At 32.4% G+C, this 18,418-nt stretch overlaps 9 protein-coding genes across 9 annotated transcripts; 3 read left to right on the top strand and 6 right to left on the bottom strand.

Annotated features, from left to right (window-relative positions):
- Positions 1 to 138: 138 nt before the first annotated feature.
- Positions 139 to 1,737, top strand: BX664DRAFT_259844 (polymerase/histidinol phosphatase-like protein; the record flags this gene model as incomplete). The annotated part of the gene is made up of 5 exons (XM_051540602.1): positions 139 to 496; positions 609 to 636; positions 720 to 821; positions 898 to 1,055; positions 1,160 to 1,737. The coding sequence occupies 5 exons, from the start codon at positions 139 to 141 to the stop codon at positions 1,735 to 1,737; spliced, it is 1,224 nt and encodes a 407-aa protein (XP_051401727.1).
- A 680-nt stretch (positions 1,738 to 2,417) lies between these two features.
- On the bottom strand, positions 2,418 to 4,920 carry BX664DRAFT_104104 (SH3 domain-containing protein). The gene is made up of 9 exons (XM_051539676.1): positions 4,737 to 4,920; positions 4,515 to 4,669; positions 4,400 to 4,448; positions 4,175 to 4,332; positions 3,827 to 4,106; positions 3,691 to 3,732; positions 3,017 to 3,624; positions 2,885 to 2,925; positions 2,418 to 2,784 (listed from the first exon to the last, which is right to left on the bottom strand). The coding sequence occupies exons 1-9, from the start codon at positions 4,741 to 4,743 to the stop codon at positions 2,697 to 2,699; spliced, it is 1,428 nt and encodes a 475-aa protein (XP_051401726.1). The 5' UTR covers positions 4,744 to 4,920; the 3' UTR covers positions 2,418 to 2,696.
- A 378-nt stretch (positions 4,921 to 5,298) lies between these two features.
- On the top strand, positions 5,299 to 7,895 carry BX664DRAFT_278132 (RNA binding motif protein 39b). The gene is made up of 14 exons (XM_051541393.1): positions 5,299 to 5,368; positions 5,432 to 5,475; positions 5,558 to 5,782; positions 5,873 to 6,064; positions 6,139 to 6,282; positions 6,357 to 6,547; positions 6,630 to 6,669; positions 6,740 to 6,809; positions 6,875 to 6,956; positions 7,018 to 7,138; positions 7,203 to 7,265; positions 7,324 to 7,426; positions 7,496 to 7,582; positions 7,647 to 7,895. Exons 1-14 carry the CDS (start codon positions 5,321 to 5,323, stop codon positions 7,698 to 7,700), a joined length of 1,464 nt encoding a protein of 487 aa, XP_051401725.1. The 5' UTR covers positions 5,299 to 5,320; the 3' UTR covers positions 7,701 to 7,895.
- A 380-nt stretch (positions 7,896 to 8,275) lies between these two features.
- Positions 8,276 to 9,575, bottom strand: BX664DRAFT_329343 (mitochondrial carrier domain-containing protein). Its single transcript, XM_051544763.1, has 3 exons — positions 9,422 to 9,575; positions 8,612 to 9,332; positions 8,276 to 8,532 (listed from the first exon to the last, which is right to left on the bottom strand). Exons 1-3 carry the CDS (start codon positions 9,520 to 9,522, stop codon positions 8,413 to 8,415), a joined length of 942 nt encoding a protein of 313 aa, XP_051401724.1. The 5' UTR covers positions 9,523 to 9,575; the 3' UTR covers positions 8,276 to 8,412.
- A 575-nt stretch (positions 9,576 to 10,150) lies between these two features.
- BX664DRAFT_329341 (actin-related protein 2/3 complex subunit 5) lies at positions 10,151 to 11,121 on the bottom strand. The gene is made up of 4 exons (XM_051544762.1): positions 10,930 to 11,121; positions 10,756 to 10,828; positions 10,434 to 10,610; positions 10,151 to 10,371 (listed from the first exon to the last, which is right to left on the bottom strand). The coding sequence occupies exons 1-4, from the start codon at positions 11,079 to 11,081 to the stop codon at positions 10,306 to 10,308; spliced, it is 468 nt and encodes a 155-aa protein (XP_051401723.1). The 5' UTR covers positions 11,082 to 11,121; the 3' UTR covers positions 10,151 to 10,305.
- Positions 11,122 to 11,295: 174 nt separating this feature from the next.
- On the top strand, positions 11,296 to 12,331 carry BX664DRAFT_329338 (TIM21-domain-containing protein). Its single transcript, XM_051544761.1, has 4 exons — positions 11,296 to 11,335; positions 11,458 to 11,603; positions 11,693 to 11,853; positions 11,916 to 12,331. Exons 1-4 carry the CDS (start codon positions 11,319 to 11,321, stop codon positions 12,189 to 12,191), a joined length of 600 nt encoding a protein of 199 aa, XP_051401722.1. The 5' UTR covers positions 11,296 to 11,318; the 3' UTR covers positions 12,192 to 12,331.
- Positions 12,332 to 12,806: 475 nt separating this feature from the next.
- On the bottom strand, positions 12,807 to 15,080 carry BX664DRAFT_384723 (Septin-domain-containing protein). Its single transcript, XM_051549199.1, has 7 exons — positions 14,773 to 15,080; positions 14,639 to 14,682; positions 14,465 to 14,576; positions 14,064 to 14,274; positions 13,853 to 13,987; positions 13,418 to 13,786; positions 12,807 to 13,364 (listed from the first exon to the last, which is right to left on the bottom strand). The coding sequence occupies exons 1-7, from the start codon at positions 14,777 to 14,779 to the stop codon at positions 12,974 to 12,976; spliced, it is 1,269 nt and encodes a 422-aa protein (XP_051401721.1). The 5' UTR covers positions 14,780 to 15,080; the 3' UTR covers positions 12,807 to 12,973.
- Positions 15,081 to 15,465: 385 nt separating this feature from the next.
- On the bottom strand, positions 15,466 to 16,604 carry BX664DRAFT_329332 (uncharacterized protein). Its single transcript, XM_051544760.1, has 3 exons — positions 16,140 to 16,604; positions 15,950 to 16,059; positions 15,466 to 15,856 (listed from the first exon to the last, which is right to left on the bottom strand). The coding sequence occupies exons 1-3, from the start codon at positions 16,519 to 16,521 to the stop codon at positions 15,824 to 15,826; spliced, it is 525 nt and encodes a 174-aa protein (XP_051401720.1). The 5' UTR covers positions 16,522 to 16,604; the 3' UTR covers positions 15,466 to 15,823.
- BX664DRAFT_348491 (uncharacterized protein) lies at positions 16,537 to 18,325 on the bottom strand (the record flags this gene model as incomplete). Its single annotated transcript, XM_051547574.1, has 4 exons — positions 16,537 to 16,545; positions 16,615 to 17,941; positions 18,015 to 18,133; positions 18,242 to 18,325. 4 exons carry the CDS (start codon positions 18,323 to 18,325, stop codon positions 16,537 to 16,539), a joined length of 1,539 nt encoding a protein of 512 aa, XP_051401719.1.
- Positions 18,326 to 18,418: the final 93 nt, after the last annotated feature.

The raw sequence follows: 18,418 nt of genomic DNA, 5'->3' as shown, positions 1-18,418 counted from the left end.
CTCGCGCACTTTTTTTTTTTTTTTTTTTTTGTTTCTTCTTTTTCATATATAATTCACTCATTTTATTGTATTTTATTCAACTCGATGGATGACCAGGAATCAGCTAGTGGAAGTAGTTTGAAAGCAAGGAAGTCAACAATGGTAGATGCTTCACCTTTATTACTTACTGCGGAGAACAGACGATCATGGTATTACACTCTACTCAACACGCTTCGACCCAGCCGAACTTATCTACTTGGTTTTCTTACTCGTTTTCTCACTCTTGTTATTATTTTGGCTGTACTTATTGCCATTGGTCTTGGGTTACGATATACAGAAGATATGCCGAAACCTGAAGACTTTTCTCAGCTCGAATTCAATTGGCAAGTGAATCCTTCAAGTTATTTAACACCCTACAATCAGTCTTTCCAATACAATGTGCTGCTGGACGGCCATTCTCATTCTACCTATAGTGATGGAAAAATGAATGTGAAACAACTTTTGGATTGGCATATTGGTAAAATAATAAAAAAAAAAGGAAAAAAAAACAAATAAAACGAGAAAACAAATAAGGAATGTTTATATCTTCTTCTTTTTTTATGTATATATCAACAAATGGGACGACTCAGCAAATGGATATAATGCTGTTATGGTTACGTAAGTTATGAGTAAGAGATTATCTTTGAATGATACATTCAAAATACAATACAACTGATCTTGTTGCTTTTTTTTTTTTATAGAGATCACAATACTATTGCAGGTGGAATTTATGCAGAAAAATTAGCTTTGCAGGATGAATACTACAAGGAAAGAATTGTTGTCATCCCTGGTATGGAATATAGGTAATAAAAAAAAAAAGTAAACAGGGGATGATTACATATTGTAGATACTTACAATTTTTTTCTTTTTCCTTTATAGCTGCTGTCGTATCCATATGAATTTGATAGGTATCAATCAAACTATTCCTGTTGGTCCACCAGTACCTTCTGATTTTGAGCTTCAACAAGTGATTAATAAAACTCATGCTCTTGGTGGTATTGTCATTGTCAATCATATTCCCTGGAGCAATACTACTCGTAAGTCCTTTTTTTTTTTTTTTTTTTTTTTGTTAAAAGTGGTGTTGCTCTTCCCAAAAAACATTTATTCCTTCAACACATTTCTTTTTTTTATTTTTATATAGAAACTGGATATGAATTACCACGACTTCCAAATCATCCATCTGTGGCCGACTTGATAGCATGGGGAGTGGATGGTTTTGAAGTGATCAACCAAGCGACATTCGATTATCCAACAATGCAAGCAGCTCAACAACACAATTTGATTCAAATGGTGGGTACAGATATTCATCATCCTGCTGTTCCTGCAAATGCGTGGCTAACAGTGAACAGTCCCAGTATGAATAAGACAGCCATCATGAACGAAATTATAGCAAGACGCACGTCCTTCCTTTTCGATCCAACTGGTACTCCGGAACGAGCCTATGCACAAAATTCACCATCTTATGATCGATTGATCCCGCTCACTTGGTTAGGTGACTACTTTGGTATGTTTTACAATGATGACAAGGGCATGTATAGCTTCCAAGGCACTTTTTGTCACCCTGAACAATTGACGATTCGAAACAATGTCATTGGATGGTTTATCTTTTGGTTGATTATATTTATTATTGTTTTTGAATTAGTCCGTACCTTAGTCATTCAACTTAGTCATCATTCTCTTATATACTATCGAAAACGCAGGTCGTTCAACCGTGAATAAACTTTTATATTTGATTAGTTCACCTTTTTTTTTTTTTTTTTTTTTTTTTTTACTTCAATTAAAAAATAGTCTAAAAGAAAATGGCTCAAGTGGTGGTACGTTTCATCCCCCTTTGATAATCACTTTTACATGACGATAGTTTCGTACAACCATGATTTCGATAGCAACGATTTATTTTATGGTCAATGCACAAAGAGTAATCGTCATGCATAGATATATGTGTCCCTTTTTTGGGAGTTTAGATCACTTATTGAAATTCCATTTGTATAAAAAGGTACTTATTTTACATTATCAAAAAAGTAATAAATGTCAGATATAAAATTCGTATTTATTATTTGGTTTTACAAAAATGTAGATATAAAATAGATAAAAAAAAAAAAAAGAGAGGATTGCATAAATAAATAAGGAAGAAGTGTTATATATATATATCAACTATACTAATTTGACTACATGATTACGATAAATATAAGATCTAAAATTACAAAATCCTAGGTAATCCATCCATCCATATATATATATATATATATGTATGTCAAAGTAATTGCTTCTTCAAAGCTTCGAGTTCCAGTTCCAACTTGATTCGCTGAGATCGTTCTTCTTCTAACCGAGATTCAAAATCTTGACGCATGGATTCGACTTCTTCCTTAAACCACTGACGAATCTTGTTTTCCAGAGGATCAATTGACGAAGATGTTACTGAGCTTATATCATCATCATTCTTGTTGCTACTGTGAAATGAGCCTATACTTCTTGTGGGTAAGATGACGGGTGGTGATGATACGGGTTTATCTTCATTCTTGCTAGCAGTGCTACTGTAGGATGTTTCACGGGAATGTCGACCAGTCAAGGGTTCTTCTTCACTAATACTTTGTCTAGATGGCACAGGTGGAATGGATCGCTTTGGTCCACGTGGTGGAGGTAAAGGTGCAGGAATGTCGTCGTTTTCAGATTTATGTTCTTCAGCTAAACCTTGCAATGATGTTGTATCTTGAGTGTGAACTGATGATGCTTGACTGTTTGGTCGAGATGTTCGAGGTGGTGCCATAGCTATTTTGTTCAAAAAAAAAAAAAAAAAAAAAGATGAATTCTAGTCAATATTTTCTCAGAGACTATACATAATGTACATAATAGGGATGCGATCACTTACGTCCTACTTGCTGCTTGCCAAAGTTCTACAATCAAAATATTGTCATATTCACGAAAAAAAAAAAAAAAAACAGCCTTGTCAGTATTCCTAAATATTATATTCCTTTTTTTTTTTTTTTTTTTTTTTGTACATTACCTTGGGAGGTTTCGCCAATCCAAAAGTTTTATCCTCTGAAGTAGGACTTATGGGTGTTGTCATATTTGAAGCAGCAGATGATGGTGAAGGAACAGGTCGTGACGGTCTGACAGGATGTTGATCATGAGCATAATCTTGACGTATAGGAGGAAGGTCAGGAGATACCAAAGGAATAGAAGGAGTACGTTTATGAGATGCAGGAGGATGTTGTTCCTTTATAACTGAATTAGTACGTCTTGATGGTACAGGTGGTGAAGTAGTAGGTCGAGGTAGAGGTGGCGCAGATTGTTCAGCAGTACTTGTGGTGGGAGGACGACGTGTTAATAAAGATGAGGGACGAGTACCAGTGGGGACTGCAGGAGGTTTTGCCAAGCCAGTAGGTGATGTTACTGATGGTTGTGGTTGTGTATTTGGTGAATCGGTTTTGATGGTTGGTGGGCGAGCACGAGCTGGTCGAACAGGAGTTCCTTCTTGAGGTAATATCTGCACAAAGTTAGATGGGAATACACCTTCTTCATTCTTCTCATTCAATCCTTTCCACCATCCTTGATCATCCAGTTTATCAACAATAGTAATATAACCACCTGGAACCAACTGTAATTCATCTAAGCACGAAGAGAAAAAAAGAAGCCAAATTAGATATGATATAAACATATTCATTGATATATTACCATGATTTTGAGGATCATAAGAACTGATTACCATAGCTTTTTCTTAAGAGAATAAAATTAAAAAAAAATATTGTTAATAAAATACTATAAGAACTATTGGATATTATGCGACGTTTGTTGAGTTTTTTTTTTTTACCACGTATATCAGGTGATTGTTTATCAGCCTCTTCTTGTGATGAATTATCAGATAGAGTAGGGATTTGATGTTGTTGATTCAATGATGATGATGGTATTTCTTCTTGGGGTACTGCATCTTTCTTTGATGTTTTCTTTCGCAAATTGAATCCACCAGCCAAGATACTACCAATACCACCTTGTTTCACTCCATATGCGGCCAATTTGAAGGATTGTCTTTTATTCTTGTCGTTTTCATCTACATCCATACTTTGTTCATGTGCATCGATAAGTTTCACGTGCTACCAAAGTAAAGAAAAGGATAAATATATAAATATATAAATATATATATATTACCATCAAAACTTACATTAGAAGGAAAGATACCAGTTTTGCCATTTAAGTCGCCTTTCCACCAACCATCAGCTATAGATTGATCTAGTATAGTAATAATACCGTTTTTCCAAAGGCTGAGTTCTTCAGGGTCTTGAGCAGTATAATCTTGTAACACTTTTGCCAAAATAGGACCTGTAACAATTTCATATCAAAAATAAGCGAAATGTTAATTTTCATTTTTTAAAAGTAAAATACTTGCCATTATCAATAGTAGTATTATTTTGACCAGAATTTAGTTTTTCAAGAAACTATACAAAAATTAAAATAATGAATGAATACCAAAAGAAGAAGAAGAATATTTGTATTATTCTTACGTTAGTAGGAACTGCGCCTTCTTGTTTTGTTTCCATATTTTCAGCAACACACCATTCTTCACTATCATATTGAATAATATGTACTATATCACCAACTTTCAAAGATAGTTCGTCATTTCGTTGAGCATCATAGTCATAAAGTACTTTATAAAGTTCTAAAATGAAAAAAGAAACATTAAATACTTTTTAATAACAAATATATATAATTATTGTCCTAAATACCTTCCATTCTTTTCTTTTTTTAAAACAAAAAAAAAATAGTTTGAACTTGTTATATATTTCCAGTTATATACAAGAAAAGAATAATAAAAAGATAAAAAGATAGGGAAAAGAAGAATTAAGAAAATAGGGCCACCATTGTGTTTCTTTCTTTTCTCACTCACTCTTAGCTGCAATTCAAAAAAAAAAAAAAAAATCTCGGATACAAAAATTCACCCGTTTTTGCCATCAACTATTATTCAATTGGTGTAACCTTATGAGAACAATGACTAACTTCTCATCAATAACTCATAAAATAATACTTAATAGTAAATGTTTTATTTAATAAAGAAATAGTATAAATATTATTGATAGAATGTTGTTATATCATTCATTTAAATAATTCTTTATTATTACATATAATGAAAGAGTATATATGGTAAACCGAGAAATTAACCAATAAGATTGCCCATAGAAAGATATGAGCGGCAATTTAATTTTTTTTTTTTTTTTTCTGTTGTTTTCTCTCTCATTCTTTTTTTTTTTTTTTCCTTTGCCTCCGTTTTTTTTTTTTTTTTGTTTTTTTCTTTACTTATTCAAATAAAACGATGGATCTTGACGTTGAAGCTATGTTAGAAGCTCCTTTCAGGGAAAAGGTAAAATAAATATTTTTAAAATAAAGAAAAAAATATTTAATTCATTTTTATTCTTTGTTTTAGCAAAACGATGAACCTACGGAAAGTCACTCTCGACATGAAGAAAGGTAAAGTTTTTTTTTTTTTTTTTAATTTATTTTCTTTTGACTAACAATATATATATAATATTTATCTATTTCTGCTTTATAGATCTCCACATTATGAACATCGAGGTCACTCACCATCACGTTCTCATCGATCTTATTCTAGACATAGAAGCCATCACCGTAGTCCTTCCTATGAACGTCATCGTTCACATTCAAGGTCTCACCGAGATGACAGATATAGGGATGATAGAAGATATAGGTCAAGAGAACGTCGTCGACATCGAAGTCGAAGTCCTAGAAGACGTAGTCGTACACCAGATCGTTATAGGTAAATATATATATATATATATATAATATTTATATATTCTTTTTTTTTTCTTTTATTCATTTTTTTTTCGTTTTTTTTTTTTTGATATAGTCGCCGTCATGGACACCGTGATCGGTCTTATTCTCCACCGGTACCACCAGAAGAAAGGGATAGACGCACTGTATTTGTTACTCAACTTGCTCAACGTTTAAAAAACAGGGAATTTCACGACTTCTTCTCTCAAGCTGGACGTGTACGTGATGCCAGAATTATATCTGACCGTAACACTAGACGATCAAAAGGGTAAATCAAGAGGATCATAGTAATCATCATTTTTTTTTTCTTTAATATACTCACATTTTATTTATTTCGAATAGTGTTGGATATGTAGAATTTTATGATGAATCATCTGTACCAACTGCTCTAGCCATGTCAGGTCAAAAACTTTTGGGAATTCCTGTGAATGTTCAGTTGACAGAAGCTGAAAAGAACAGACAAGCATTACAAGCTCAACTAGAAGAGTAAGTCAATATATATATATAATGTATTATTATTATTTATTATTATTTATTATTATTATTTTTTTTTGTTATAGACAACAAGCTGCTCAAAATGGAACTAATGTTAGTACTGTCAATGCCATCCAACCAGTACAAAAACCACCAACTCATGATATTATGGATCAACGCTTATATGTAGGTTCTGTCAATTATACACTTACTGATCATGATCTTCGTCAAGTATTTGAACCTTATGGTCCCATTGATTTTGTTGATCTTCATAAAGGTATAACTTAAATTCTTATTCAAAAAAAAAAGAAAAAAAGAAAAAGAAACTAATAATTATTTTTATATATACATAATAATAGACAACTTAACAGGACGATCAAAAGGATTTGCATTTATCCAGTAAGTTAGCAATTATAAATGATTTTCTGCTTTTTATATTTATACTGATTTTGATGTTATCTATTTGTAGATTTCGACATGTGAAAGACGCAAAAGAAGCTTTATCAAAAATGAATGGATTCGAACTAGCTGGTCGAAATGTAAGTGAAAAAATGTTATATATTAGATTCATCTATTTTAATGTTATTCTTTTTGTTCACTATAGTTGAAAGTCGGTATGGTAACTGAACGAGCACAAAGTAATAATTACAGTAGTGGTGGATTGGATTCTGGTCCATTGGATGATGGTAATAAAAGAAATTCCATTTTTTAGACAACAATAACTCATTCAATTATCTATATATATAGATTCTGGTAGCATGGGACTGAACTCATTATCTCGTGCAGAACTTATGAAGAAACTGGCTGCGCGAGAATCAGAATTGATGCCAACTGCTGAAAAAGTTACACAACCTCCTGTCAACGTTATGTAAGTTAAAAAAAAAAAAAGTCATGATTTGGGTTGGTTTATCATGATTTCTTTTATTTATTAGACCTGTTCCTGTTGTTACACCATCTCGTACACTTATGTTGACCAATATGTTCAACCCCGCAGAGTAAGTAAATATATATATCTGTTACGGTCCATTTCTGATGTATTAAATAATCATATAGAGAAACAGAACCTGACTGGGTACAAGAATTATCTGTGGATATTAAGGAAGAATGCCAACAATATGGATCTGTTGAACATATTTTTGTTGATCCTGATTCTTTGGTAATGATATTTGTTGTATTTGTTTTTTTTATTGATGATTGTATACTTATACATTATTCATATGTTTAGGGTGAAGTATTTCTCAAGTTCGATTCAGTGATTGCTGGACAAAAAGCTTTTCAATCTTTGAATGGAAGATGGTTTGGTGGAAGACAGGTATAGTATAAAAACAAGATCCTATTAATAATTATGTATTTACGTTATTTTCGTTTTACTTTAGATTCGTGCATCGTATATGGTTGAAGATGAATATAATCGTCGCTTCTCTAAATAAGAAATTGATTTATAACTATATGATGGACAAAAAAAAAAAAAAGAACATATCTCCTCATTTATCTCTCTTTCTCTCTCTTTCTTTTTCTTTCTTCATCTTCTTATAGTTTATATGTTTATTTTATTTATTTTATTTCTTTTTTTTTTTTTGTGTATGTGATTGCTGGCTATCTCGATTATTGTCGATGGAAATATGGTAAAATTTCAATAAGTTCATTTGAAAATAAACTAAAAAAAAAAAAAAAAGACAAGCTACTCAAACCTATCTTCTTTTTTTTTTTTTTTGTCTTTGTTTATTCTACCAAATCAGTGGTTTTTTTTTTTACTTTATTGTTACGGTGTTTGAATCTTGTTGTATATTTGTGTGGGGTAAAGGATTAGGAGGAAAACACTTTTTGACTATTATTTATCCATGTCGGGTGTGATGAAAATGAATGGATCCACTTCATGTAGGTTATCATAGAATTAGAACTAGTATCATTGTAATAAATTTGTCTTCAATAAACAACATTCTTCAAACTAGTTGATTTTTTTTTATTTTTTTTTCTTTCTGTTCATCATCATCATCATTTCAATTTTTTTTTTATCTATTTCAAATTGTATTTCCTTTTTTTTTTTTATTAATTATTGATATTATACATAAGGAAGGGCCAAAATTGGAAGGGAAATATATGGGGAAAGATGATCTATTCAAATATAACGTCTAATCTAATTCATTTCTTTGCATTCTTTAAAAGAGCATAGGCCAAAATAGTATAGTTTGTAAAGATATCCTTCATCATGAATAATAAAGCTTGAGACAGGACAGCTTTTGTGATTTGTGTACTCATACCCTAAAAAAAAAAAAAAAAAAAAAATTAGTTCCAATATCACATGCTAACCAATCAAACACTATTTTTTTTTGTCTCCTACCTTGTACCAGCCAAAGAATCCTTCTTGTTTGATCACACGAGCAAGCACATCATATGCACTCTTGTAAGCATCAACCTTTCCTTGCATTTCCTTTGATGGTTTCCATTGCATACGAACCTTAGCCATGATATAGGGGTATGTGATGATAGTGGCCAAGGTTTTGCTGAGGGCACCGACACCAAAAGCAGCACCAGGGGTCATGATAGAAGTTTGAAGAAGATGGAGTACCAGTTGTTTGATTTTTTCAAAGCTACCATAAGTGATGGCAGGATTGACGCAAAGTACGAGAGAAGGTCGAATACCACGCCAGAGACCAGCTACACCTTCTTCAGCAATGATTGTTTGACAAGTTTGGATCACATCTTGACGTTCTTCAGCAGGAAGTGTTTGTTGTCGAGTGGTCACTACCGAAACAGGAGTAGTAATCAACGTGGTCAACGCACCTGCTGCAGCACCTAGTAATAGTTCCATTCCAGTCGATAACGTTCCGCCACGAGCATTGTTGAATTTCTGATTATATTGTTCCCGGATAAAAGAATAACAATAGAAATACGTAAAGTTAGTGGATGCCGTACCAAGCAACGAACTACCCAGTCCAGCATATAATCCACTCAATCCTTCCTTGGCTACTATTTGACAGATACCATCCCATGCCGACTTGTAATGTTCACTGTCGTCTACTTTGTCGTGTTTAGCTTGAACTTGAATACGGGTTTTGATACTATTTCATAAAAAATAGACATATATATATATATATCATTTAATATATTATCCTATGACTTTATAATACACACTTTGTTTCAAACTTACATATCTAAAGGATAGACAAGAGCTAAAGCGAACATAGCACCAGCTGATCCAGCAATAGCATGACCTACAGGTGGTAGAGTTTGTTTAGTAATGGCGGCCATTGTTATATGAAGGTAATGAAAGGAAGAGATAAGATTGATAAAGAAAAAAAAAATAAAAAAAAAATAAAAAAAAAAGAAAGAAAAAGAAAAAGGGGTAAAAGAAATAACCTTTGAATGAAAAAAATGCTGACAAAAGCTGAAAAGGAAATCACTGTGTGACTCTAGTAGTTTTTGCGATGACCAATTCCAATTCTAGCTTGAAATCTTTTGCCCGTCAAACCGGTACTTGAAATCTTTTGAATGGTAAGCAAAATAAAAAATTTCATTCGGTAAGCTTTCCGTATATATATTATATCTAGTACACTTTAATTGATTACATAAAATCTTTTTTTTTCGTATTCAAAGTTTTACCCTTGATCTCTGTCTAACACTCGCGGATCTGAAATAGTTATAGAATGGACGAAAAACATAATCATGATTAGCATTGATTCATCATATTATAATATCAAGTCTTGATGATCGTTGATGATGATGATGATGATGATGATGGATGATATTAGATGATTGTTTTGAAAAGGGAAGATGTGGGTGATTTGGATGAATGATATAGTGTGCTGAATAACGATTGAATGATCGACACTGAGTTTCTATAGATCTAAATTTTAACATAGTACAATAAAAAGATAAGTTTGAATGATCAAAAGTTCTTTATTGTATTGATAAATGGAATAAGTCGGGGATTTGTACAAATACAGACACTACACAGAGGTATGCATACGAAGAAAGAATAAAATAATAAAAAAAAGAAAAAAAATAGAGAACAAGATGATCAGTTCTAAATAATTATACTAAAGTACGTTTATCAGTCATAACACGCACAATGCTTCCAGTCCCAGCCACTTCAGTTAACTAAAGAATAAGATACAAGAATAATAAATAAGTAAAAAGAAGTTTTGACAACTAATTTATACCTTTTCATGCCAAGTTAATAACACACTAGAATTGAAGACTTCAGGTTTCGCCATACCAGCATAAAGATATTTCATCAATACATCACGTTGATCGGAGCTAAGGTTCTTGATAGTATCAGGAATATCTGTGGCACGGAATCCATTCAAAAGGTCCACGACGGTTTGTGTGCTGCTGAACTATATACAGTCAAACAAAAAAAACATTAAAGAAAATAGGTGAGTCACATTTTCACCAATCCATACATGTATAGACCTCTATATAGACATTGCATAACTATATAGATGGTATATTTACACACACATATATATATATAATACATACCTTGGCGTTATCCACGTTTCGACCATAAGGAGGATCTTCCAATGACCGAATCAAAGCACTATTCAAATCACCCCTATCATCAGTAAGAATGAGAAGAAAAAAAAATACGATAGAGTTAATTTTTTTTTAAAAAAAAAAAAAAGAGGATGATGGTGAATAATAATCTATTCTTACTTCGTCATCAAGTTGCGTACATCTGAACTTCGTACTTGAGCATTGGATTCTATTTGTTCAGGTGATAGTCCAGTATCAAAATCGGCCAAGATTTCATCTTCAGTATAAGCATCTTCATCGTATTGGTCAATATCAATTCTACGCCAAGACATGGTCAACGAAAAATAAGCAGAGGTTGAAAAGAAAAAGAAGAAAAAAGGAAAAAGAAAACTAAATGCGGACACTTAAAAAAAAGGTTGCTGTCTTGTTCACAATTCTCATTGTGGGCGGTTGACTCGCGCGGCTTTTTTGAAAGGGTGTGAAAAATTAGGTTGCTTTTTTTTTTTTTTTTTTTTTTTACTTCTTTCTCATTTTTCTTTTTTTTAACTATACTATAGACAAAAAAGAAAATGTTACGAACCATAAGGTAAATGAATAAATATAAATAGAGGATGGTTTTCTCTATCTTCCTTAGTATACAACACGGAAAGATAGAAAAAAAAAAGCCAAGAAACAGAGTTACTTACTAGAACCAATTATATTATTTAGATCTCTACCTACACCACGACGTACGATACCAACGTGCACACGATCTATCACAAACACTTCGTCTAACAAAGCAACACATAACCGACAATCCTTGATTTCACAGCAAACTGTCAAACAATGGAAAGACCTAACTCCTCCTCAAAAAGGTAGTTTTTTTTTTTTTTACACAAAACCAATACAATCTTATTGTTATGATTCATATTATCTTTTTTTTCTATATCAATTATTAATATAGTTGCGGCTGCTTCCAAGGCTAGTTTCAACTTTACCATTGTAGGTGTTGGTTTATTAGTCACCGCTGGACTTTTATATGGTGTAGGATCCGAATTCTTCAATTCAAAGAGTCCTACTAATATCTTCTCGGATGCTGTGGATCGTGCCAGGAAGAATCAAGAGGTTAAAAAGGATATTTATAAATACTTTGACAAATTATCTAATATGTATTTTTTTTTTTGTAGCTTGTTGATATTTTGGGGACTCCTATTAAAGGTCATGGTGCACCCAGTCGTAATCGTATGAAAAGAAATCGACGAATTCAACATCAAATTATGGATGATCATCAAGGCAATCCTCATTTGTTTATGAAGTTTTATGTGGAAGGACCCAACAATGAAGGTACAGGAATGCTGGAAATGATCAAGGATGAAAAGGGTCAATGGCAATATAAGCAACTCTTTGTAGATGTACCTGGTCAAGGCTTACCATCAAAACGAATTCACTTGGATCAACTTTAATTAGGATAATCTCATTTCGTTAATCATTTCTTATATATTATAATTTGTTTATACACATAGCTATTGATTGTAATTTATCACCACATCCCCCCCCCCAATTTTTATGAAAAGAAAATAAACATTGGAGAGTTATTTATTTTGTTTTATTCATAGTGGAGACTGGTTTTATTGATCAATGTGGGTACGTTTGATAATGACGACTGTGGCAAGTGATAGATGATGATGCATGATGGAATGAATTAAAAATAATAAACAGTAGATTATGATTGCCTACTAATGATTACAGAGAATAGTAGAAATACTGATAACAACATGGAAGGAACAATCAGAGTAATGACAGTAAGAATATGACTTTGTGTATGGGCAATGTCATCAATGATCGTTCCTTTTTTTTTTGGCACGTAAAATCCAGGTTGGATTGCTTTAAATTTCTAAGTTTAGTATCATCTATCCATTGTCACTAACCAGTTCATTATGTCATCCTATCATCATACCACCATCATGCCACTATCCATGAATCTTGATCATACAAATTTTATCTACTTACCTATAATGAGGGGAATAAAAAGAAAAGAGGATCATCACAATCAAAGATGATTAAAAAAAAAAAGAAGTCTTTATTAGAAGCATTGATATAACAAAAAAAGAAGAAGAAAAGATAAGCAAAGGAAGAGGAAAAATAATAATAATAATAATAATAATAATAGTAATAGGGAAAAAAAAAAGATATAATATAGGATAGGATAAAAAAAAAAGGAGAGAAAATTGGGAGGACACGACCATTACTTATTGAATGAGAAACCTTTCTTCTTTGCCTTTTCGGGAGTCATAGGTCTACCGGATTCCAAGCGACGACGTTTATCTTCCAAATCGGCACGTTGTTTTTCGAGAGCTTCTTTCATTTCCTTGTGACGAGCATAGAGTTCCTCTTCAGATTGTTTCAATTTGGTTTCCTTTTCTTGTACCTTGGCTTGGAATACTGCACGCATTTCCGCTTCCATCTTGGCCAACTTTTGTTCGTGAGCAAGGCGTTCTTCTTCCATCTTTTGTACAGGATTGACTTCCTTGAATACAGAAGGATCTTGTTGAATACCCATGGCTGATAGCTTTTCAGTACGGTAGTTTTCATATAATACATCATTTGTATATTCCTTGAGTTCTTCCATATGAGTTCTATAATTGAATGAGAGTCAATTCAATATTTTATTTTATATTTATTTTTTTACCTGATAAGCATTTGACGAAGTTTAACAAAATCACAATGTTCTTCATTGTCTACTTCGATCACACCCCAAGGATATTTACGACCACGGACACGACGACCACCATCAACATCAAATTCCTTGTCAGATCCAACAACAGCAAAAGGAATCTTGGACATGATTTCACGATTTTCATCTATAGTTTCTTGATCATCATATTCGTACACAGGAGCTTGATAGATTTGGATCTTGTGGTAACTGATATCGGCCAAAATACGTTGCTTGAAAGCTAATACTTCTTCTTCGGTCAATGTATCAGCCTTAGCAATCACAGGAATCAAATTGACACGAGTATGCAATCGACGCATAAATTCAATATCTAATGGTTTTAATCTAATATATAAAATAAAAACATTCTTGAGTTTTCCTTTTTTTTTTTTTTTTTGTAAGGCTACTTACGCATGACCAGTAGGAGTGATAAAGTAAATACAAGCATGAATGCGATTATCCACAGTACGACGACGATTCACACGATTTTCTTGTTCAAGATAAGTATCATAACGAGATTCGATATTATCCAAAATAGGTTTCCAGCTGATATTAATAAAAAAAAATAAGAAATGTCAATATAAAATATATATATATATATAAAAGATGAAAATAATATAACCTTTCTTCATTATTGACAAAGTCACCAAAACCAGGAGTATCAACTACAGTCAAACGCAATTTGACACCATTTTCTTCGATATCAGATGTAATAGACTTGATTTCGACAGTTTGAGGACTTTCATGAGATAATTCCACATTTTCTTTAGGAGGATATAATCCAGTATTAAAAAGAGTATTAACCAAAGTTGATTTTCCCAAACCCGATTCACCTATGATTGAAAAAAAAAAGATATATTTGAGTCAGATGATGAAGGAGAATGGTTATAAAGACTTGATTGAATTGATTCAAAAGGGAGTCAAAAAAAAAAAGAAAAGAAAAAAGAAAAAGAGAAAAATGACAATAACACGACCTCCTATCCATTCTTTTTTTTTTCTTTCTTTTTTTGGAAGAAACCTTACCAACAACCATGGCAGTGAATTGGAAACCTTTTTTGACAGACTTGCGATGAACTTGGTTAGGTAAATTGGCAAAACCTACATAACCTTGAAGTTTCTTACGGACTACATTAATCTAATAACAAGATGGTAAAAGAATGAATTAATCTTTTTTTTTTCATCTTGAATGTTTATTACCGTTTGTGAAGTACCATTGGTTTGTGGTTGTTGTTCTTGTTGGTCTATTAAAAGAAAAAAGAAAAAGTTAATAAATAGAAAACGAGTGTTCCTGACAACATTATTGGTTTTCATCTTTTTTTTTTAATATTTACCAGTCATAATAAAAGTTTATGATGATAAGAGGAATAATAACGAGTTAAACAATTGAGTAAATAAAGAAGAGAAAAAAAAATAAAAGAAAAGTGATGAAGGATGAAAGAAAACAAAAAGTAGTAGGAGTTCAGGGAGCAACTTTAACTTCTTGTGTGCAAAGAAGAGTAAAAAAAAAAAAAAATGAGGGGAAAGGGGACTAGAAAAGGAAAGGGGAGTGAGAAACAGTGAAAAGAAGAAAAGAAAGGGAGAGGAAAGAAAGAAAATCTTTTTTTTTTTTTTTGCTTCAGTCGCTAGTGAATCTTTGCCTCTTTCTCTTCTTTTTTATTGAACAGGAGAGATATTATTATACAAATGTGTAACACATATCAACGCGGGGTTGAAAAATATTTATATGATGTTGAGAACTTGTTGCCATGTTGCAAAGGAACACCATAAATGGAAACCCAACCCAATACATTGTCATTGATGATATTCATCTGCTTTGTATACCCACATAATTTTCACTAATCAAATATGAACATTTTAGAATTCTATTCTATCCTAAAGAAGAGTTGAAACAATCTAGTTGTCAGGTGGAATTAACATCGGTTCAAAGATAGATTCAGGGGTAACAGTAATTTGTTGTATGTATTCACTATTTATTCTAATTCTTATGTTTTTTGTTTTTCTTCTTCCTTTTTTTTTTTTTTTTTCTTCATTCTATGTTCACTTTTTGGAAAACATGACTTGTACACATCAATCCTTATATGATACTTTACCTGTATTGAATTCTTGGTATGATGGATCGAAACCTGTAGTGAAACAATCCCCTCGTAAAGTCACTTATGCTTCCACATCGACCGTCGTTACCTATTCTCGTCCTCGTTCTCGTCCCAAATCAAAAGGTAATTCATTTCAAACAATTTTTTTTCTTCTTTAAAAAAAAACACATTCTTTATTCAAACACACATAAACATTCTAACTATATCTAAACCCTAGTTCAACAAATCATCAAATTATGCCTAAAATCATGTCGTATATAATCAAAAAAAAAAAAATATATTGTACATCCTATCGCTTGTTTTTTTGTTTTTTAGCCAATGTCTACAAGATGAAAAAAAAAATGTATATATAAGTCATATAAAGCTGGTCTTTCTTTATCAACCCATCCTGGTTTTTTTTTTTTTTTGTCCTTACTTGTTCATGAATGGATCGTTCTACATTAGATGCTTTCCACCTTGATGATAACAAAGAAATTGTTCGTTCTAATGTCTTCTTATCTGTCTCTTCTTTTAGTGCCAATTCATCTAATAAAGAAACCAAAGTAAATACCAATTGATGGTCACACCAACATCCCCTTATTTCATATCTTGTGGGTAAATCTTACCAATAGGATTTTCTTTCTTTTTTTGTTCTAGTCTTTCTAATTTCAATCGTTTGTGTTGACCATATCGAAGTTCATATTTGATCTTTTTCAATCCAGTCTTGGTTTTGGGTAATCGCTTCAACGTTGGAATGGGTGGTTTTTCGACTTTTTTCTGCTTGTCGTTTGATTTTATTAAAAGATCTAAAGATTGTTTCGCTAATCTAGAGGACATGATAGTGTATGATATGTATATAGGAAATAGATAAGAATGGTAATAAAAAAAAAAGATTGAATGGTAGTGTACAAAAAGGGAAGATGGAAAAAGAAAAACAGAGGAAGAAAAAAAAAAGGTGGATGGTTTGGATATCCGCCTGTCCCGCATGTGTGACTTTGAGAGAAGCATAAAAAGATTTCAAATTTATCGACGCTATCATAAAGACATATCCCAAAAATATATCAATATTAGGTTCTTTTTTTTTTTTTTTTGATAACTTACTTCCATTTCGGATAAAGCCTGATGTAATTTGGAAGCCCCTTTCACAGCAGCTGTTAGTAATTTCTTGGAGAGTGGGTTTCTATTATTATTGTTGTTACTATTGGATCGATAGGTGCCTGTACTACGAATATATCCACCACTCATATCCCTTGATGCTGATGATGCTGTTGATTGACGATTAAAGTATTGATCAGATGAAATGCTTGTTGCATTTTGGAATTGTGATAGTTTTGTAGAACGTTCTGCTGCAAGATGAGGATCATAATCGTTTCGTCCAAAGTATTGATCTGATGAGATGGATTTTGCATTTCCAAATCGATCTCGAGCACTGGTATCCTCGTCTTTTTTTCGGCTATCTTTTGCTGTATTGTGAGTGGAAAATCTGTTGTTTTCTTTGTTGTTCCAGTGATATGATGCCATCCCTAATCGATCCTTGCCATCATCATCATCGTCATTGATATCACTATCGATTTCAGTCATTTTTTTTGCTGTCCATCGGTCATTTGCTTTCTCTTGTTGTTGTATTCCATTGATTCCATTCTTTGAATTGGCATTACCGTCATTGCTCGGTGACTGTGGAGAATATGTCAAACGTGAAGAAATCGGTACAGAAGGTTTATCTAATATTGGTATCGTATAGGCTTGTTCATCTAACAACTGTGTACTGGTATTATGTTGTTGATGAGTAGAAGTATTCGCATTTGATTCATCATAGTTGAATTTGACGTTCTGTCCCAGTTTTTTGGCTCCTATTCGAGATTGTTGAGCATGCCGTCGTGGTTTATTTCGAAATGTCCTTGTCGTTGTCCCGGTAGTAGAAGATACATTGCCGTGATTGTTGCTGCTATTGTCATCATTAGATTGATTTTCCCATTTTGTAAAAAAAGCATTATCATCTTGAATTGCTCCCATATCTGATGCTGTGTTTGTTTGAGATACAGGAATATCATGGAATCCTGGAGCCGTATCAATATCTACCAATAGATCCGTCTTGATATTTGTATCCACTAAATTTGGACTGTCACTAAGATCCAGTAAATCGATATGTGGCATATCTATTGTTGCTGATGTTGCTGTTGTTGTTCTTGTTGTTGATGGAATTGTAAAGACATTAGCGGAGGTAGTAGCAGTAGTAGTAGTAGTAGGTAGCTCTAGTTCGACTTTCTTTTCCAATTGGCGTTTGTAGTGCTGTGCTTGACGACTATTGTATTTCAATTGAATGTCTTTGATATGTACACTATTTCCTAGAGCATCCATAGCAGCTTGATTGCCTCCACGTTTCATTTTTTCTAGTTGTAACCAAGTCCAAGAATCAAGCAAGATGGATCTACAAGAAAGAAAAAAAAAAGTATATTATGAGTGAATAGTTCACTTTTGTGTGACCAATCTTAATACAGTACTTGACAAAAGTAATATGAACTCCAAGATTACGATGAGCACCCGAACAATCTTGACAAATAAAGATACCGAAATCGATGGAAGCCCAAGTAGGACCTTTAGCATGACAGTCAAAACATACCTAATCAGTGATATATATAAGTGAAAGGATTAATGAGAAAACTGTATTCATTTTAAAACAAGTAAAAAAAAAAAAAAAAAAAAAAGGATTTATTGTCCTTGTTGTTACCTTATTGTATTTGTTTCCTTGTACAAGTGATTTTAATATAGACTGTGTTTCTTCCTTTGTTGGAGGAGGAATGGAAGTGTTCATTGAGTGACAAGAGAGTTCAAAACTAAAAATAGGATCAGTAAAAAAAAAAAAAAAAAAAAAAAAAAAAAAAAAAAAAAAAAAAAAAAAAAAAAA

The sequence above is a fragment of the Halteromyces radiatus genome (assembly GCF_025201355.1).
Source record: "Halteromyces radiatus strain CBS 162.75 chromosome Unknown BX664scaffold_3, whole genome shotgun sequence".
NCBI classification, from domain to species: domain Eukaryota; kingdom Fungi; phylum Mucoromycota; class Mucoromycetes; order Mucorales; family Cunninghamellaceae; genus Halteromyces; species Halteromyces radiatus.
This window is presented reverse-complemented; position numbering and strand designations above follow the sequence as displayed.